Below are 20,081 nucleotides of genomic sequence, written 5' to 3' on the forward strand. Positions count from 1 at the left end.
TCTCCAGTCTACAAGTTGCAATAGATTTGTAGTGACATCGCGGATGTCACTATGGTGCCGGCTCGGAAGGGTCGTGCCGTTTGATGTTGTTACATCGTGGACAGCACCGTGTGGGTGGCTGTGTGTAACACCAGCCCTAGCGGGGCTTGGCGAGCACTGGGATAGTGTGGGCACCACGCACAGCGTGTGGTGGGGGCTCCCCCGAGGGGGGGGGGGTATCAGCCCAGGGGCAGGGTTGCCCCGGGCCGTGGCACACTGGTTGACCCCGTAGACACGTGATCCGAAGTGTCCACATAGGGCGCCCCAGGTGGGGTGGGGGGCTAGTGGGTGATCACGTGTCCGGGGAGAGCTCTTGAGAACGAGAATGCTCGAGAAGGCGGGCAGGGCCAAGGGCGGAGCAGCCCCGACCGTAGGGGGATATAAGGAGAGTCCCTGAGAGGGACTGGCGTCTCTTCATTCTACAAGCTGGAAGCACTGCATCTCAAGCTGAAGCTCTCCATCCTACGAGGCAACCACGTGGTCAGAGACCTGAGTGAGGGATTGACCCTTGGTAGCAGTAACTCGCTGTAGTCTGGTAAAGGGGCAGCTACCCCATTGTGTTACAAATAAAAGAGTTGCCTCTAAAAGGAACGTCTGTGATTCAGTTGGACCCACTACACATTTGTTCGTTCCAATTCCTTCAGAAGTTTACGCCATTGTGCAGTTAACAAATGTAGAGTATAAGGATTTGCATTTCGGTGCTTGCTAAATTGCCTCCGTACCTTGAATAACATCTTTTATCAACCATTCCAATGCCCTGCAGCAGTTCAATGAAAGTTACTATACCCCTCCCACCGTGAGTGGTAGCTTGAGGCACAAAGTGCATTGCAGCACCAAGCTACACAACTTATTTGTAAAATCATTCTATTTGGCAAGATTCGACAAACAGACCCTAACACAGGATTTTTTTCAGGCATCTTTATTTGCAAACTTTAAAAACACCTGCCTCATTTTGTTAAACATATAAACGGCACTACAGTACATTTTGAACAGGTGTGCAACTCGTTTCACGTGCTCAGCTGTGGATAGATGTCAGCTCGAGACGTAGGTGGGAAGCTGTGTCGTGTGTGCGGGGTCGAGAGGTGACTGCGAGCGCGAGCTAGCGACACGCTGCGCTTTGCGGTTCATGGGGAGGGGTGGGGGGGGGTTGCAGGTGTCGCCACTCTGTTTTGTCGTGCCCTCACCCCCCACCCACTTCACTTTCATTTTGCACCCGGCTACAACCTGATGCGAGTGCACAGCAATGAGAACCGGTCACCAGTGGGGCGGCGCACGTTTGTACACGCAGACACAGGCGCAGAGGACACGCAAACATTAAGACAAACATGCGCACAAAACATCCATACGGCATGAGCAGTTAGGCTGGCAAGCCATAGCCTTTTGACATCAGTCCTCCTCCTCCCCAGAGTCAGATTCTGGGAATAAAAAAATATACAAAAATGTACAGCAAGATTACACACAGTAAACACAAATCCAAAGGCAAGGGGGAGAAAATGTTTGCGATAGAATTCTGCATATGCACTGTGGAGATGATCGATTGCATAAACAGGACACGTTCATAAGAAGCGGCGAAGGTTAAGCGTAGTACATGGCTTGGGATGTGGGTTTGATGTAGCCGTCTCGTGCGCATGCGGTACAACTGTACCGGGGCCCGCAGATCAGAGGGACACAGGGGCTAGGTTACGTAGGGAAATGAACAGGGGTCCCCCCCCCCCCTTTCATTTCTTACACCAGGGCCCAATGGTAACCATGATATATCACTGTCGATTCGGTTGCATGAGTCTCGGCACGTCCGACACGCTAATATGTTGTGACATTCATAGAAACCACATTGTATTTTGCAATGTAGTAAAATAATAACGTTTGCCTGTTTGTGTTGAAGTGAAGTCCGTTAATTTGTGTTGATTTACATCTTTGGTAGTTTTTGGATAATTTTTTCATTTTTATCGTCACAAGGAATTTCAGACTCCTACTACAGAATAATCCGCAATGCATCCAATCTCATCAGATCTCGGAAGTTACACAGAGTTGAGGCTGCATAACTCTTGGATGGGTGTCCACCATGTACAACAGGCTGTCGGGGATACACATCTGGCAGCAGACAGCAAAATTCATTGTTCAACTGTAAATCTACGTTACGTCTATGCTCTGTCTTCAACCTCCGTGGCTTAGGGAGGCCCTCAACCAGCAGCAAATTGACCAAGGGCTGTACAGGTGCAGAATTTGTTCAATTAACTTTTTGTCTTGCTGCTTGTACAGGTTTCTCTCACTTTAAGTGGGTTCGGTTTTGCGATTTCATGTATATGGGGGATAAACAATTTCTATCCAAAATTCGCAATGTGGGGTTTTAATTCCTCCATATGCAGCTATGTGGTCGGATGTGGGACATTGTCCTGTATCCGCTACTCGGCAGGCAGCCGTCTTGTGCACATTTGTTTTGTGTGCTGTTTTTTTGAGACGAATCTACCGTATAAAGCGAGGGAAACCTGTTTTTTTCTATATTCCCACCCATGTTTACCATGAACAACAAATATGTACCCTCGGGAGGCTTTAATTCCTGGTTAAATAAAGACTTGTTTTTATTTTCTCCTGCCTCACCTTCCTCGGCATGCTGCAGCCACTCCACGAACTTCTTCATCTGGTCCAGGAAGACGCTCTTCCCCTTGGCCAGATGTGCATCCCGATACCACTTGAGCACAGCATCCTCACTCAGCACGTCCGCTGCGGTAGAGGAGGGTCGTGGCAGCAGTGAGTTCAAGCATCAGCGGAAAAGAAAGACCATGTAGTACAATGGATAATAAAAAAAAAATAGTTAGGAAAATGATGCAGATCCCATTTGTTACCAAAGAACATTAATTTCCAACCTGTCCCTCATATCATAAAGGTATAAAATACAATGTAATGAGTCGTGAAAAAGGAAACTGTGAAAGCATTTAAATTATGCCCTGTTCATTCAAATCAAATGAAAAGCACGTCAAAAGATATTGGCAGCAGAAAAGTGGGTAGCAGAGGGCAGTACATTCATTGTTGCATTTTACTATGCGCCTATATCTATGCGCTACGGCTTCACCAACCCCCAATGAGCAGCATGGTGAAGTATGACCAAAACTCCCACGAAGCACTTGACATGGGGGTGCCCCTCATCTAGCAGTGGATTGCCAAAAGGGCTGTACATGTGCATGTGTGGCAGCAACCGTCATCGCCATTCACATTTGTAAAAAAGGATGACGATCTTCTGGAAAGTCTTCATGAAGTGGATGTTGTCGTAGCAGTACTCTTGCACCTTCAGGAGCAGAGTGATCTCGGACTGGCCCTGGCTGGTGAAGGCTGCAAACAGCGGTGTGAATTGCTGCAAGCGGGACCAGAAAAAAATACAAAAGCATGGGTCCGAGAGTGAAGGACTTGGCATTGTGGGTCCGAGACCTGAGAGTATTATCCAACAAAGGAATTACCTGGCTTCTTATCTGGATGACAGGAGACTGCACTTAAGACCATAAGAACAACAACGCATGGGAGGTGCACCCATCTCCTCCACAGATGCTGAATTAAGGAGTCTCCCCTACTTGTGACTGCAGCAAAGAGAAATCCATTTTCACTTAACATGGCTGGGCGGTAGTACCTTGTCGTTTGTTGCAGAGGTTCGCGGTGAGAACCCAGTAGCCAATCTGGTTAATATATATTACAGGTGAATTAACCATACATACGTGCCATCTGCACGACAGTGGATGAAACAAATCACGTCACGTTATTTGAAAAGCATTAGCTCGACATGTGTAGGCATCATGGTCAGAATTATAAAATGATTTACAAATATTTGATAGGTTTAAACCACAAAGCAACATTGCCCCCCCTACTGGCAGCCTATACTTGTCTGTCAAACATAGCGCCTTCGTGATATCCTTGCGGTTTAATAATGGCGCAAATATTGAATGCACCAAATTATTATTATTACTATTATGGTACTATGAGGATGCGGTTCTACCTTCAGGTGTTTCACAGCCTGCTCAGCCACCAGCTCCTCCTTCTTGTTCCACTCCACAGAGTTCATCACGCACGTCCACACCAGGCTGATGGCCGTTTGCTCCGGGATATCATTCTTGCGCATCTCCTCCTTGACGTACAAGGCAATCTGCGGAGATGCGCACGCCAACATCGCACATGAGCACCACCAGAATCATCATCACGAGCCATGCAGAACTTCAAGCCATCATCCATCCCTCCTCACCCTCACGCAATGCAACAATGCACCATTCACAGCACGTGCAGACGAACCGATCTCATCCTCGACAAGCAACACCATCATCCGATCAGCGCGGTTGGCTATGTACGGTGTGAAGGAAGTTTAACATGTATAGATCTTCATTGAATATTTTATATCGTACTTTGCATGTCATTACTTATTAAAACACACGCAACGTGGTTTAACTGTACAAGTGTAGTGACATCACGGACGTCACTGTGTGGTGCCGGCCCTAGAGAGGCACGGCGTGCGATGTACTTACATTGCGGACATCACGTGTGTAGCGACATCGTGGATGTCACTGGGTAATGCCGGCTCTAGCGAGGCACGGCGTGCGATGTAATTACATCGCGGACACCCCGTATGTGGGTGTAGTACCAGCCCTAGAGGGGCTCGGTGATCGCTGTTAGAGAGCGCTGAGTGGCACCATGCTCAGCATGCAGTGCTGTCCCCTATAGGAGGGGGTGTTAGAGTGCCGGCCATGAATGGGGTTAATGTAGGCCATGACACTCTGGTTGACCCAAGAAGGCACGTGACGCTCTACACAGGGGCCCCAAGTGGGGGCTAGGGGTGATCACGTGTCAGAGCGAGATCCTGTTAGAGGATTCGAGAAGGTGGTCGTGGCCAAGGGCGGAGGCAGCCACCAGGGAGCATATAAACCGGGTCCCCAGAGGGACCGGGGTTCAGCGTTGCTATGTTATCCTGAAGATCTACGTTCTACGTCCGAGAAGTCACCAACACATGGACTGGGGCCCAAACAGGGGTCTGGTCCATTGCAGCTAGCTACGGTGTAACTAGTGTAGTTAGCCTGGTGGTCCACCATCATATATGTTATCTGGTAAAGGGGCAGTTACCCCTTTGTGTTGGTATTAATAAATGTGTTGCCTCCAAGGAGTACGTTTGTGACTCAGTTGAACTCACTACACAAGTGTAGCCCTTTAAAATCCACTGCTGGATGAAGGCCCATCTATGCCGTTCAAGTCGAGAGTATTTTGACCATATTACACCTCACCACGCTGGTCAGTGTGGATTGGAAAACGCGGGGTGTATAAACGCAAGCGTACAGATAGATAGATATACAGTATAACTTATTTTACTGCACTTGTAGTGATGGGAATGTCACTGTGTGGTGCCGGGCTTGTGAGGCCACGCGGGATGTATACTGTTGTGTGTACACCCCGGACACGGGGTGTAGTACCAGTCCTAGTGGGGGCTTGGGCGAGCACTGGTTAAGCGCGGTGGCCACGCACAGCATGCAGTGCGGGTTCCCGTTGAAGAGCGAGAGAGTGTAAGCCAGCTGGGGTTACATTGGGGGCATGATACTCTGGCTGACCTGGGGAAATGTGACCGGGTGATACTGGAGGAGGGCCACCAGTGGAGGGGGCCAATGGGTGGTCACATGGTCCGAGAAGAACTCTCAAGAGACTTCGGGCAAGGGCGAGAGAGATCGAGAAGGTGGGTGGGGCGAGAGGCGGAGCCAGCCCCAGCCCGGCCCGATATAAGGGGGGCCCCCCCCCCTGTGAGGGGTTCGGGGTTCTTACTGTTGGAGAGGCAGGAGATCCACGTCAAGCTTCAAGAAGCCTCCAGCCACGCGGTCCGGGACCCAGCTTGTGGTCCGGACCAGGATAGTGGAACCATGTCTAGTTCCGCCGTAGCGTGGTTAGTTGGGTGGTCACCACCCGAGAGTGTGTTGTGTTAATAGCCTGGATTTGAAGCTTTCGTGACTGCAAGGATTCATACTCTTTGGTTTTTTCGGTAAGGTCACGTAGGTAAAACAATTAATAAAATAAATGAAAACAAGTAAATCAGCCTGGAGTATGTTGTGCTAAGAGTTCAATAAAACGTGTTGTTCCCAAGACAACGTCTGCGACTCAGTTGGACTCACTACACACTGAATATTGCTGGCCACAATGAAACCCTGCAGCCTATAATAACGTGTTTTACGCATGGCAGTCACCCACCCACCCACAGCCCTGCTTATATTCCGTGATGTGGTGACATAGAAAGAAGTTAAGGTATATTTGGTAAAAGGCAGCTGCAAATGATGTTCATAACCACCCCGACTGAAGATCAAAGTACGGCTAGCTTTGAGAACTGCCAAAAAGTCTCTGCACCAATGCATGTGGCTCTGAGCTGCCCTGGAATAAGTAAAAATAATTTAGTCATGTTTAGCTGTTCAAATTCTAAAATGGAAACAGATGTTAAAAGAGCCAGGGACCCTCACTCTGCAACGCAGGTAATGCTAATTCACAAACTACAAAAACCAGGACCCCCAGTCATACAAAAACAGGACCCTGCGGGGTGGGCTGGTAGGAACGAACAATTGAATGGCTATAATAAAATGAAATGGCAAAAAATGGGCGCCAATAAGTGGATGCCCCGTGGCCCCGCCCTCCACCCGCGTAACCCCGCCCCCCACCCGCGTAACCCCGCCCCGGCCACCCGTGGCCCCGCCCCATCTCAGTGTCCCCGCCCCCAGCTCGTTGCCCTGCCCCTTACCGCCGTAACCCCGCCCCAACCCCGCGTAGCCCCGCCCTCCACCTAGTGCCCACGCCCCCTGCCGCCGTTGCCCCGCCCAGCCCCGCGTAGCCCCGCCCCCTGCCGCTGTAGCCCCGCCCAATACACCCCGAGCGGGGGAGAGATTCCCAGGACTGGCTCGGCTGGAGAGCCGCCGACGAGGGGGGGGGTAGGGAGTTGTTTTTAATGTAAAAGCTTTAAATTTAAATGTTTCTATTAAAAAACATCAGGGAATGTAACATTGTTAAACATTAACTCCCTTTCACACACACGGGGGAACTATACGAAGGGAGAGCTTGAGGCCTAGGTCTAGGCTTTAGGCCTAGCTGTAGGCCTTAGGCCGTCGTGAGTTAATTGTTAATATAAATGTTTTAATTATTTATTAAAAAACATCAGGGAATGTAACATTGTTAAACATTAACTCCCTTTCACACACGGGGGAACTATACGAAGGGAGAGTTTGAGGCCTAGGTCTAGGCTTTAGGCCTAGCTGTAGGCCTTAGGCCGCCGTGAGTTAATTGTTAATATAAATGTTTTAATTATTTATGTAAAAGCTTTAAATGTAAATGTTTCTATTTAAAAACATCAGGGAATGTAACATTGTTAAACATTAACTCCCTTTCACACACGCGGGGGTACGATACGAAGGGAGAGTTTCAGGCCGAGGTCTCGGTTTTTGTAGGGTCATGCCAAGTGTTTGCAGTAGGGGGCGATGTTGCTGCACGGACGGACGGACGGACAAACGGACGATATAATCTATTGGTGGCTGGTCCACTTCGTTCCTACCAGTATAAGTTGGTATCTATTACTGTTGGTTATGCGCCTAGACTGAACTACATGCAACTTTTTTTATTTTATTTTACAGGATACAGTGAGGAGTGGCATGAGGGGTTCTAGCCCGGATAAAACAAAACACATAAAATATCTCAGTTATATATAACTGAGGCTAAACAGACTTGAATGTGTCATCTGTTGTCATTCCTTCTTAAAGTGGGCACTGCAGAACTGACCCTCACAGAGTGGGGAGTATCGAATGACAGAGCAGCAAATTTGTGTAATAAAAGACTCCGTCAGGTACTGCTGGTCTCCGCTTGTCTTTTATTTAGGTTCTTCTCCGCACCCCCCACTGGCCTCATCTCGGACCAGTGTCGTCTCGCGCGTGCCCCGCGCAAGCTCCCTCTCGCGTGCCACGCACGCTCTCTCTCTCGCGTGCTCCGCACGCTCCTCCGTGAGCTCCTCTATTCCCGCACTCCGCACACCGCTGGCCGACGGCGTGCTGAGGTCCTTCAGCCACGTGGCCGATGGCGCGGATCTTTCCTCACCACCCAACGTGGCTCAGCCTCTTAACTTCCCCGACTGCCCCGATCTCTTCCGGGCTCCCACTTATATATATTCCCCCCACGTGACTCTGACTCCTCCCCTTCCAGATCCTCAGATCCGGCCTTCCCATACTACCCCGCTGGCTCCGCCCCCATTCACCTCGCCTCCCATTGGAGCCGAGGTGAACGGTGGCCCCTCCCACATGCCCCGCAGACCAGGCTCCGCCCCCCAATACCCCGGGCCGTGTGATTGGACCCGAGCCCAGCAACAACCCCATTTACGCTCGCATTACATTTGTAAAGTTATTTAATTTATTGTACCTGTATGTTTAACTTATTTCGCACTGCAAGTAGCCAGCGTGCTAATTGGAGGTGTGGTAACCTTGCGTTTATCGAGACTTTATGAAGGTGTTGTACGTTATGGAAGAATTTGCTCCCAAACTTCTGCTGCTTCATTTCGGTCTCACCTCCTTAACGGGCTCCCCGAGCTCCAGTTTTTCCTGCAGCTCCTTCTGCAGCTCCTTGCGCGTGCCCAGCGACTGCTGCGCTCGAAGAAAGCCGGCCACCACCTTGAGGTCGTTGGCAGTGAAATACGACGAAAAGTGCTCCACGCTCTGCTTGTTTGGCGGGAAGAGCTCCTGTTTGTGTGAGAGAGATGGGCGAAGCCGGCCAAGGTAAGCGCAAAACGAGGGAGATTTATTTTGAAAATGGCATTTGATATCAAATACAAACACGGTTATTTAGAGTAAAGAATACAGTGCACTGGAAGCATTTTCCAACAAACGACTTCCATACAACAATGATTTTGCTGCATAGCTGTAGAGAACAGACTTACACTGTCTTAATTCCGACAGTGTATTTAATTAAAAAAATATTACCAAATGAAGAAAAAAAATACATGAAAGGGGAAAAGGAAACATGAAGTGAAGGAAGAAGTGGCCCCGATACCAACTCTGCACAACTGTTAAAGTGAAGGGGTATAAACAATGGAGTTTCACGAGTGAGCACTCGGTAGCCTTTGGGGGACACTTACGTTGGGAGGGGAATAAACATTTACACACCAGACCAGATTCAGACATATCATGTGGCTCTGCGAGGAGGTGCCCGAAATATTCTCCCACAACCGATTGATCTTTAGTTAAATTCATTTCTTTTGGGGGTGGGGTGTAATTTTAATAGGGAAGCTGCTAGAGTAGGGTTGGAGAAATGGTGACAAAAACACAATGCCAAGAGGTTGGCAACCAAATCCGTTGACTAAGTAACAACGCATCAATTAAGGATCAACTAAATTCCCATGCTCAAGATACACCCCACCAATGAATTAGTTACCAGTTATGTAAATCACATAAAAAAAACTAAAGGTAAACTCAGGCTCAAGGAGCAAATACAACCATACAAACGAGATAAAGAAAAACAAGAAACAATACAAACAAGAAGATAAAAACAAGACAAAACATAAATTTGTATATCAAGTCATGACTTCAAATTGTGATATTTCAGCAAATCGTCAAGGGCAGTAGAGGGGGGGGAACTATCAGCCTGGTATGTGTGCCTGTCCTCACAGGGACATGTTGAGCAGCCATCACCATTAAATCACAATTACATTAAACATACATTAAAAAAGTTACAAAAGGCAAACATTGCCTTGAGGTTTGGATGGAAGCTACTTGTAATCCTCAGACAATGCATGAGAGCACCCTTTGAGTTACTGACAAAACAATGCAGAGTTTTTTTTAACAAAACATAATCAAGGTTGTATGCTTTACAAATAATTTAAGTACACCCAATCTCCTCAGATCTCAGAAGCTAAGCAAAGTTGAGCCTGAATCATGCTCAATGGGTGACCACAACGCACGACAGGTTGGTATAGGCTGCAGGGCAACGTGGTGGGCCAGCAGAAGGCAGTGCAGAAAACCCCAGTTGTATCTTTACACTCCCCACCTTCACCAACACGCAATGACCAGTATGGGAGGTATAGTCAAATAACCACTGCGACCCTCACCCAGTGGAAGCATGACAAAAGGGCTCTAAATGTAGTGTATATGTGGATGCTGAGTTTAGCAGACACCATAAATGCATGAAACAATGTAATATAACCAAGGCTGTGAAACACTGCACTGCAGAGTGGTTGTGTTCTTTACAATGTGTAGTATTATGTTTGAGGCGACCCCGACTCTGCTCAGCCCTTACCAGCAGCCTCTTGTCCATACTGGCTTTCTTGAGTGCAAATGTCACGAAGCTGATGTCCTTCTCCGACAGCCATGCCTTGAAGAGCTTCACAGCAAATGCGGCCGAGAGGCCTGCGAGACACCAAGGCATTGCACACCATTACTCCGTGAGACACCAGCCCTGGCTGCCCATTTCTAGATGAGTGACAGGTAAAGCCTATGAAAATCATCACTTGGAACAAGCTTAATCTCAATGGATATTAGGAATAAAACAGGGTTGTGCCTCGTGTGCTTGAATGGATGACCACAATGCATAAAAACAGGTGTTATAAGTTGCTGTGGAGTTACATTGCATGTCAATAACCCTCATGCATCACACGGTGTGGAGATGCTCTTATCCAGCAGTAGACTGACAACAGGGATGTATGTGTGCAAATGCATTCAGTATTTTATTTCTAATTATGCAATGGAACCCAAAGGAATACAAATATTGGAGGACGACCACCATGGAGATGAAGCAATGGCTATGACCCTTGGATCAAAAACATGACAGGCATGAGTCCTGAGAATGGCAGATTATTTTAACAACAAAATAAAAAAAATCATCCCTGTGGAAGTATGAAGAAGAGAATGGGCATGACGACACTTTGGTTTGCGACAATGACCGGCATTCACGTGTGAACGTTTTGAGCGAGCGATCGTACCTTCCTTGACGATGGTGTCATTAAAGAGGCTGGAGAGTACGGTGGCAGGCAGCATGCTGCTGCCCAGCAAGATGCCTGTGAACATGGCAAGCTTGTTCTGCTCCGATTCAGAGTAGCCTTTCAGGAACATCAGCAGCTGTGCAAGGCAGATCACAAGCATCCAGATTGGTGACGCATGCGGCATTAATATTTCGGCTCAAGGCTGACGCAGTGAGGTTATGTCACCCCTAGCTGTTGTCAATTGGTGGACTTAAGTGTTTGTGTTAGCAGGGTGTGCGAAAACATGTTAGTGGAAATAGCAGCTTGTGCTTTTATGCCAAAATGTCCTATTGGCGAAGCAGTTCGTGCTAGTAATTAATGATCATAGTATATTTGTGGACATTTGTTTGTTTACCAGAAATAAGTACAGAAGCTTTAGACTTAAAACTTTCATGACTGCAGGAAATCATATTCTTGGTTCTTTCGGTAAAGTCACGTAAATAGAAAACAAAAAATCTAAAATCAAAGCAAAAAACCCACGACGTTTCCATCGCAACACAAGTGGTCTTCATCAGGCTGAGAGATGAAGACCGCTTGTGTTGCGATAGAAACGTCGTGGGATTTTTGCTTTTATTTGCGATTTATTTTTCTATTTACGTGACTTTACCGAAAGAACCAAGAATAAGTATTAAGTGTTGTCATTTTACAATGTAATTAATTCAGTGGGGGGGAGAGTGTAGCACAATTAATTGTATGCTACACATACAATGCACAACACTTCAAATTCCTACAACAATGTTTATAAAAGCTGGGTTGGAACATAAAAGGTAAAAAAAAACACATTATTCAAACTATACATATGTTGAACAAAGTTATGCAAGATACTGTATAGTTCATTATGTAGAACAGGAAGAGAATACCTTCTTAAACTCCTCCTCCAAATACTTCTCCAAGTATTTGTATCTTCTCACGAGCTTCCCAAAGACCTGCAAAATTGTAAAAAATAAACTATTTATCAACACATTCTCAGAAGTTATATAGTTCCAAGTATGAAGTCACACACCAATCGCATGATACAATTCAAGCTTACACAAACCGAGCTGAATGATTCTTCGGTTTGATTCCTAGCCACAGCTAACATCGGTGGCAAGTTATATTGGACCCCGTCGTCCTAGACTTTCCCCAGGTCGACTGAGCCATAAATTAGTACCCGGTGTGGTGTGTAAACATTAGCACTGGGAAAACAAAGGCAGTGAGTGAACCAAGCAGCTCTTTTTCAATGGCGACCCGCTGTGGTGCTGGCTACTTCTGCACTCGCGTGTTATTCAGGGTCTTCACAGGTGCTCACTAAAATCACTTGCCCCAACAGTCTGTTACAGCTATATGGGGAATATTTATGGAAATTATTTAAGGCACTCAACACGTTTTGTAGCATTTGACGCCCCCCAATGTTCTTTAGCATCTTGAGATGTGGTTATATTTTAGACGACCTATCCCTCCAAATTGTTCACATTGACTGCTGAGAAAAGTAACATGGGCTTGGGCAGGGCACGTCACAAGAAGTGATGACTGGTGGTAGGTGAAGCCGAAAGATGGAGTGGCAGCCAGATAAGGAAACATGGCCGAGGTCATCCATCTTGGAGATGAAATCAGCTCGTTTGCAGAAGCTATACAGACTGTTGCATTGTTAGATGGAGATTAAGGATTAGTCAGGGCCTCATTCAGCAGTAGATTATGGCTGATAACGATTGTACTGAAAATAAAATACACAGTCACTGAATGTATTGGTCAAATAGCACCACCAAATTAAATGTAAATATATGCATTCTCTAATTGTAAATCAATACAGTGCACACCTTGTTGTAAAATAACCCATGGAGTGGGCAGGTCCTCATCCAGTAGCAGAAAATTGGCAAAAGACCAAAGGTGTACATTATGTCTAAATGCGACTGGAACCTAAGACGTTTAAGACCCCATCTTTGTGTCGCAGACCCGTCCCATATGGCGCTAGCGGCGATGATGAGACCGGCACCTGAGCAAAGTTGCGCATGGCCTCCATGTCCTCCTTGGCACCAAACACACAAACGGTCGTCCGGGTCACCTTGGTCTTGTCGCCATCGTCCACCAAAGTTCCTCCCGGTGCTGCACATGGTGGAGATATCACACCACGCTACGTTATGACGTTAAAGGACGTCTATCAAGACTGCGGTGGCTCAAATCAGTACCGAGCTGAGAGCCTGGATTTGAATTTTAGTTGTTCTACTACCTGTGCTAAACCGAGTTGTCATATTTAGCAAGGTGATGGTATTAGTCCAATCACCAATTAATAAGTGCACAAATAAAAGCATTCAGTTAAATTTGGTTAGCTGAGTACTTGCTTTAAAAAGAAAAATATCGGTTTTATTGTCGTACAATATTACTCTCATATGGCAGAGTGGGTTGGAAAGTCCTGCACTGTGTTAACATACCGGGCTAATTGATGGGTCAGGTGGCCTGGTATATGTTTTCTTAACAAAATCCCTTTATTTTCCTAAAGACCAATTTAGACCATCAACAGTTGATATATTTTAGACAGCTACTTTATTTTGGAAAAATGTTAAAAAGGTAGATATATTACAATATTGCAACCCATTTCTGAAATGCTCAATCCAATGCCTCAGTAGTTATTGTACAGTAGTAAGCTGGGACTGGCTGACAACTGACGTTTTGCAGTGTGGAGACAACTGACCACAATTCATAATTTTTTATGCTGTTAGGTCATTGAGCTTTTGAAAATACATTTTTAAACATTTTCTATTTCCCCCAATGTTTTGGGATCCCCAAAAGCCACCGTTACATCCACTGAATTTGAGGACAAATTGTATTTAATGCACGAGATTTTCAGCGGCCTATGGCTGCCTTATTCTCACTCCTGCGGAGGGCTTCTCGGCACTTCGTGCGTCGCCCCCACTGATGTCCTCTCATTCCCTCCCCCCAAATGTGTGCAGATACTACTGACTTCCACTTTATGTAGGGTGTGTAGGCATGTATGTCTATAAAATAAAATTATTTTGGGGGGGGGGGGGACAAATTTTTTTGGAAACTTGTTGGATCGAATTTTTACCCCCACATTTGGGGGGTAGGGGGTCCACTTTCTCTAGCTTTTTGATTCAGGCCTTCTGAAAGGCTCTTATACTTTAGTTGACGGACAAACGGAATACCGGGCTTTTATAAAAGAGATAAACCACTCAAGCAATTGTTATTTTTTTATAGCCAAGTTCGAGAGAGGCCCTTAAATACAGTATTTTTCAAGATGTGTGTGTGTGGTGGAATGTCTCACCCAGCATGCCACCGGCCACCATCACGTCAAACAGGGTGTCGGCATAGCGACGGTAGTCGAGCTTAGAGCCCTGCACGTCAAGGAAGCGGGACACGGCCTCCAGGTCACCCGCGGTCTCCTCCAGACCAACCACGATGGCATCACGGAATACAGATGGCTCAAACTTCTCCTTTTCATCTGCGGCCAAAATGCAACATCATGCAGGGGGGCCCTTTTGTAGAGCAATGGCACACAAGCCACAGAACTGTGCTATGAATCCAGCAATTTAAATTTTGATTCGCAGTCAAGAATAACATCAGTGGCAAGTGATTTCCTGGGTGCTCTCCCTTCAACCCGCACAAAGCAACGTGGTGGAGTATGGTCAAACAACTCCGAATATTAATGGAAAGCGAAATCGAAACCAGTCTTGAGTCAATGTTTATAAATCTGCATTATCCATCATGAAGTATAGTCAAACAACCCCAATGACCAACACGACAAGGGGTAGCCTTCATCCAGAGTGGATTGGCAAAGGGCTTTAAATTACTATAACATAACGAAATAGGAGAAGCCTTTCTAATGTTGAAGGATGTCTAATAACTATTAATACAATTCATCAAGCCATTATAATCAATGCAACGCTGGAAGAAGGTATGTCTAAGCTACTATCATACAGTCCTGTAATATCACAATCCACGTGACACCGGCATAACAGTATTTTATTTCTCCATCTCTGCAATTTCCATCCTCTGTGGAGTGTTCCCTTATTTAACTGAATTCTTGACCACCAGTCACCATCCCTTCTGTTCTAGCGATGTGTACTGCCCAAGCCCATAATTTTCTTACACTTGTATTCCAACTGTGCTATCGGCATCATGTCATGAAACTAAGTGTCCGTTCAGAAATCAAATGAGAGTAGTGCATAACTCATTTTGGAGAAATAGTCCTAAAAATCAGTTTTCACAGAACTTCCGGGATTGTTTTAAGTGATGTATTATTCATACAAAATAGGGGTTTACACTTTCCCAAAAACCCTGCAACAAAGACATTCGTCAGATCAGTTCATTCTCAAAGCTAAAATGTAGCAAAATTTACGGAAAAATATTTTTTTGTGTGCAGTTATTGGTAACAAGGTTGAGACCACCAAATCACTACGCTTGACAAACTGGTTTATTCTTGGGTGGCTATCCAAATTTGAACCTAAAACTTAAGCAGCAATGGCCAAGTGCTTTAATTTTAATCCAAGCAACTAGCTTGTGTAATACAATATTTTTTTATCGATTTGTATATTGGTGTGTATTGTGTGTGCGTGTGGATAGGGGTATGTTTTGTATGTGCGTGTGCATAAACGAGTCTGCTGTCTAAGTGTGATTATGTAGGTGTATGGATGTGTGTGGAGGGGATACCAGAATCTTCAAAAAAAATTTGACTTTACCATTTTAAATTAACTTGTAAATGTGTTCTTAAGATTGGATGCTGCATGTTCATTGCATAGCATTATAAGTGCATCATAGATTACTGTATTTTTCTGAATACAGGTTCTAACACTTAAAAGTTGTTACACGTTGCCACTGGTGAGATGCGATGGATGTGGAGCTTTTCAAATAAAAATAAGCAAATGTGCATACCCCGCTTGCGGGTCTTAAACCGCTGGCCTGTAAGCGTCGGCTTCTGCTGCTTTGAATTATTCATAAAACTTTTCTGCAAGAGACAAACACAGCACTCATGAGACAACCTGTAGCACACAAAATATTTTACAAGAAATATCCACATCAAGGAAATGGTAGCTGGTCTTAAATTGTCCCCAGCTTCGTGATCCATGTATCTAGGCACAGAACCCAGAGGTGAGAGGGTATGCATTAGACAGTTATACATCACTTGTTAAATTAAAATCTGGTGTGCTCAAACCAACTTTTCATGGGTATTCATATTCCCAGCCGCTCACGTGTACACAATTGCAGGACATAGTGAGGTCATAATAGCATTCAGCTGCGGTTCAACATGGAGAAAATAGCATACCAAATGCAAAGCAGTACCTTGTCCCACAGAAGAAAGTGGCATTTCATAATATAACGTGTGCGTTGCCTTAGCCTATGACCCAATCGCGAAAAAATTTGCTCGATATCATGAGATTTAATAGGATGCTGAGCTTACGATACATTGTGCGCTGCAGGTCAGTGCAGCAAATCCCAATGTTGTAATTTACATCCATGCACCGAGGGATAGTGATGGCAGGGTGAAATATGGTTAAATAACCCCCACTACTATGGCTTGGGAATACCATCATGCAGCGGCAGATTGACAAACAGGGTATACATGTGCATGTTACCACCAGCAGAGGCACGTTATTAAATGTTGCGTAACATTTGTCATGCAATTACTGAACACAGTCTGCAAAGCTGCATATACTAATCACACTATAGTAGCTTAACAATACTGCATTGTAATGTTGACTCCACACTGGGAATAGATATTCTGCTCAGCCAATTCCAAGAAATTTGAATTTGTTCATGCATATTGCATATTAACACAGATTTGGGAATACATTCGTGTAATTACTCTATGTTTCCATATGCAGCCTTTTTTCTCAGTTCACTGCTGGTAGAGGGCCTGCACATGCAGTTAGTCATGAGGGGTCATTTTAACACGTAGGCTTTCGCGACCAATGTTATTCATTATCAACGATTTTTGGGTTTAGATCGCGTTATTTATAAATGTGTCGTAACCCTCCACCACCCGACACGGCCAATCAGTAAAAATGTGTCACGTTGACAAAAGACAAATAGTTCACTGCTTTAGCCCACCGGTGTGTTGAAGCCGCAACACTTACAGCGAAACGTCGTACTCAAATTGTAAATGTTGCGGCTTCAACACACCGGTGGGCTAAAGCAGTGAACTATTTGTCTTTTGTCAACGTGACACATTTTTACTGATTGGCCGTGTCGGGTGGTGGAGGGTTACGACACATTTATAAATAACGCGATCTAAACCCAAAAATCGTTGATTAGGGGTCATTTTACCACCACGCTGGAAGTGGGTTGAAGGCAGTTAAACATCAGCATCGGTTTACTGAATCACAGAACACTGCCCTTTGTTGTCAACAGCAGCCTGTAAGCACTATCTAACGAATTCTACTAGGTTCTGAAATAGGACGTAATCCGGTTGATTTGGTCAGTGGAATCATACGTGTATTCGGAAATAAAACTGCAATATCATTGATTACCAATTATATAATTACAATACCCTTCCCGCCTCAAATCACTGCACCTAAATTAATTAAATGATGACGTCACCCTGCTGCTGCTCTATTAAAGATCGGGAGCAAGAGAGTCTCACCATTCTGCAAATTGCCCGATGAAGCTGGATGTAATTACCAGCGAAACGTCGTACTCACATTTTAAATGATGTTGATTCACTCTTCAACACACCGGTGGGCTAAAGTAGTGAATGATTCGTCCTGTGTAAACGTGACACATTTTTTACTGTTTGGCCGTGTCAGGTGGTGGAGGGTTACGACACATTTATAAATAACGCGATCTAACACATAAAACCGTTATGCAATACCATTGTTAATTGTAGTTGCTAATTTCCTGTTTACAATCGGATGGTGAAAATTCCACATTCCTACGGCGGTGCGATGAAGAGCCATTGCCAGAAATGTCGCCAATTGTTACTTTAGGGCAGTGTTATTGAAAAAGTTGAGTTTGTGCTTATGGCACCACTACGAACGCAGTACTACCAAAATAATGTCAGTTAGTGTTCTTTGTGTATTCTTTTTAAGGATGTGTAATATACATTTATATAACAGAAACGTTTATGTATAAAGTTACTCCAGGAAGGCATTAATAGCCAACCACGTGAACGCGGCTTTCTACGCAAGGCGTGGCACCAGCGCAGCGCCACTACCAACCACCACCACACACGCGTTATACAATATGAGACCAATGTCACGCCATCTCACGCTTAAGCCGACAAAAATATCACGCATTTGCGACATCCATCTGTGGAAAATGTCCGCCGAATGCCACTGACAACTTTCCCGAATTCAACCTTAAAAAAACATTTAATCAGCACAATTTATACGACGCAGTTTCAATATATAATTGCAACTGTAACCGTACGGTTGAATTGAGATACCAATGTAATTGGAATCTCAGACAACGGTATTGCCTGCTATAACTGCAATAATGATGGACCACAAGCTCTGTCAGATCGTCTCCCCCCCCCCCACCACGTATTTCCCATCCCGAGTTTCACGCCACGCCAACCTCACGTCGCATAGACGCAACATCTCACGCGCCGACAAATCCTCCCAACAACCCCCGAGATCTCGACAAATAGTACGGAGGCAATAACCACCACTCGTGAGGCGAAGTCGGCGGTAAAATTAGAGCAAAACCGTAAACAATTACCGCGGCAAAAAAAAAACGCAAATTCGACAGTTTCCAAACCACGACCCATCGCAGAAGCCTGCGCGACTAGGCCTCGCCTCGGCCGGGCCGCAAGTGGCGGCCGAACCCGCGATCATTCCCTTCGCCTCCCCGCCTCGATCGCCTTGCTCCTTCTCTCCGAGACCTATCGCCCTCCGCGCTCTGCTGAGACACCTGGCGTTGGGGAGCCCCTGGATTGACCGAGAAGGGGGGGGGGAGCGTAGGCCGCGGACGCGAGACTCACGGTGAGGACCTCGGCTCTCAGAGACACAAAGCCGCGCGTAGCATCATGGGAAGCTACGTCACCAGAAATAGGCGTTGGGGGGGGGGGTTCGGGGGGTGATGCCCATGTGGGGGGGGGGGGTCTGGGGGGTGATGCCCATGTGGAGGGGGGGGGTCGGGGGGTGATGCCCATGTAGGGGGGGGGGGTCATGCCCATGTAGGGGGGGGGGGTTCGGAGAGTAATGCCCATGTGGGGGGGGGGGGGGTTCGGGGGGTGATGTCCATGTTGGGGCGGTGGGGTGATGCCCAGTTGGGATGGATGTCCATTTCGATGGGGGTGCGGGGGGGGGGTGATGGTGTCCATGTGGGAAGTGGGGGCGTTGGGGGGGATCTTAGCTGTCATAATGATGCCCATGCATTTCAAAACATAACTAATCTATTGAAACTGCATCGGCAGCGGTAAGCAATCGCAAATAATACAAATCAACACGTTCCCGACAACCACTGATGATCATTACGATGCTGGTTGTAACGGTGGTGTGGTAATAACGATGGTGATTATTATGGTGACGGTACCGTATTGATGATGGGAGTGGAGGTGATGGTGTGATGACGATGACAACCACATTACATGAATTATCATTACTATTCTACATGAAGCAAACCAAAGAGGACTCGAAGGTGAGTCACAGGAAAACCGCCAGTACCGCTCGCTCAGGCAACACGGGACTAAAACCCTCATCTGGCATTGCCCCGCTCCCCTACCGAATCTGGAGGCAAAAAACCCTAATCCGGCACCGACCTCAGGTCTCGCACATTGACGCGAAAATATTATTTGGCGCTGCGCTGCCTGCAAAACCACTCCTGAATCTGGCACCGTTCAAAAATGTACGTTCGTGACACTTATCATGTTGTTATTATCTGTCTTGAATATAATTGATGACGTGTAAATGGGATTCCACTTGAATAATGACGTATTGTTTATTATATGCAGAATTCCATACACCACCCTCCCATGAACGCAAAGGCTCTCCCTCAAAAATCAGTTTTTTCTGCATAAGTCAAAATAATGTTTCGCTCGAATAATCATGCGAGGCTCAACAACCTATTTATTTACAGCCCTGAGCACGGGGTTGCAATTATACATTTCTATGAAAGGGGGTTC

At 46.1% G+C, this 20,081-nt stretch overlaps 1 protein-coding gene across 1 annotated transcript; it reads right to left on the bottom strand.

Moving 5' to 3' along the window:
* Positions 1-1,167: 1,167 nt before the first annotated feature.
* LOC144932830 (eIF5-mimic protein 1-like) lies at positions 1,168-19,005 on the bottom strand. Its single transcript, XM_078857265.1, has 12 exons — positions 18,939-19,005; positions 15,893-15,965; positions 14,286-14,462; positions 12,999-13,108; positions 11,887-11,952; positions 10,988-11,123; positions 10,306-10,415; positions 8,583-8,753; positions 4,022-4,168; positions 3,250-3,388; positions 2,638-2,760; positions 1,168-1,454 (listed from the first exon to the last, which is right to left on the bottom strand). Exons 2-12 carry the CDS (start codon positions 15,954-15,956, stop codon positions 1,426-1,428), a joined length of 1,272 nt encoding a protein of 423 aa, XP_078713391.1. The 5' UTR covers positions 15,957-15,965; positions 18,939-19,005; the 3' UTR covers positions 1,168-1,425.
* Positions 19,006-20,081: the final 1,076 nt, after the last annotated feature.

This window comes from Lampetra fluviatilis, chromosome 1 (assembly GCF_964198595.1).
Source record: "Lampetra fluviatilis chromosome 1, kcLamFluv1.1, whole genome shotgun sequence".
Lineage (NCBI taxonomy): Eukaryota > Metazoa > Chordata > Hyperoartia > Petromyzontiformes > Petromyzontidae > Lampetra > Lampetra fluviatilis.

Coding starts and splice junctions, on each gene's coding strand:
- LOC144932830 (XM_078857265.1), bottom strand. CDS start 15,956: ATGAATAATTCAAAGCAGCAGAAGCCGACGCTTACAGGCCAGCGGTTT. Junction 8,754..10,305: donor GTATGGACAAGAGGCTGCTG/GTAAGGGCTGAG, acceptor TCACACAAACAG/GAGCTCTTCCCGCCAAACAA. Junction 1,455..2,637: donor GCTGCAGCATGCCGAGGAAG/GTGAGGCAGGAG, acceptor TTTTATTCCCAG/AATCTGACTCTGGGGAGGAG.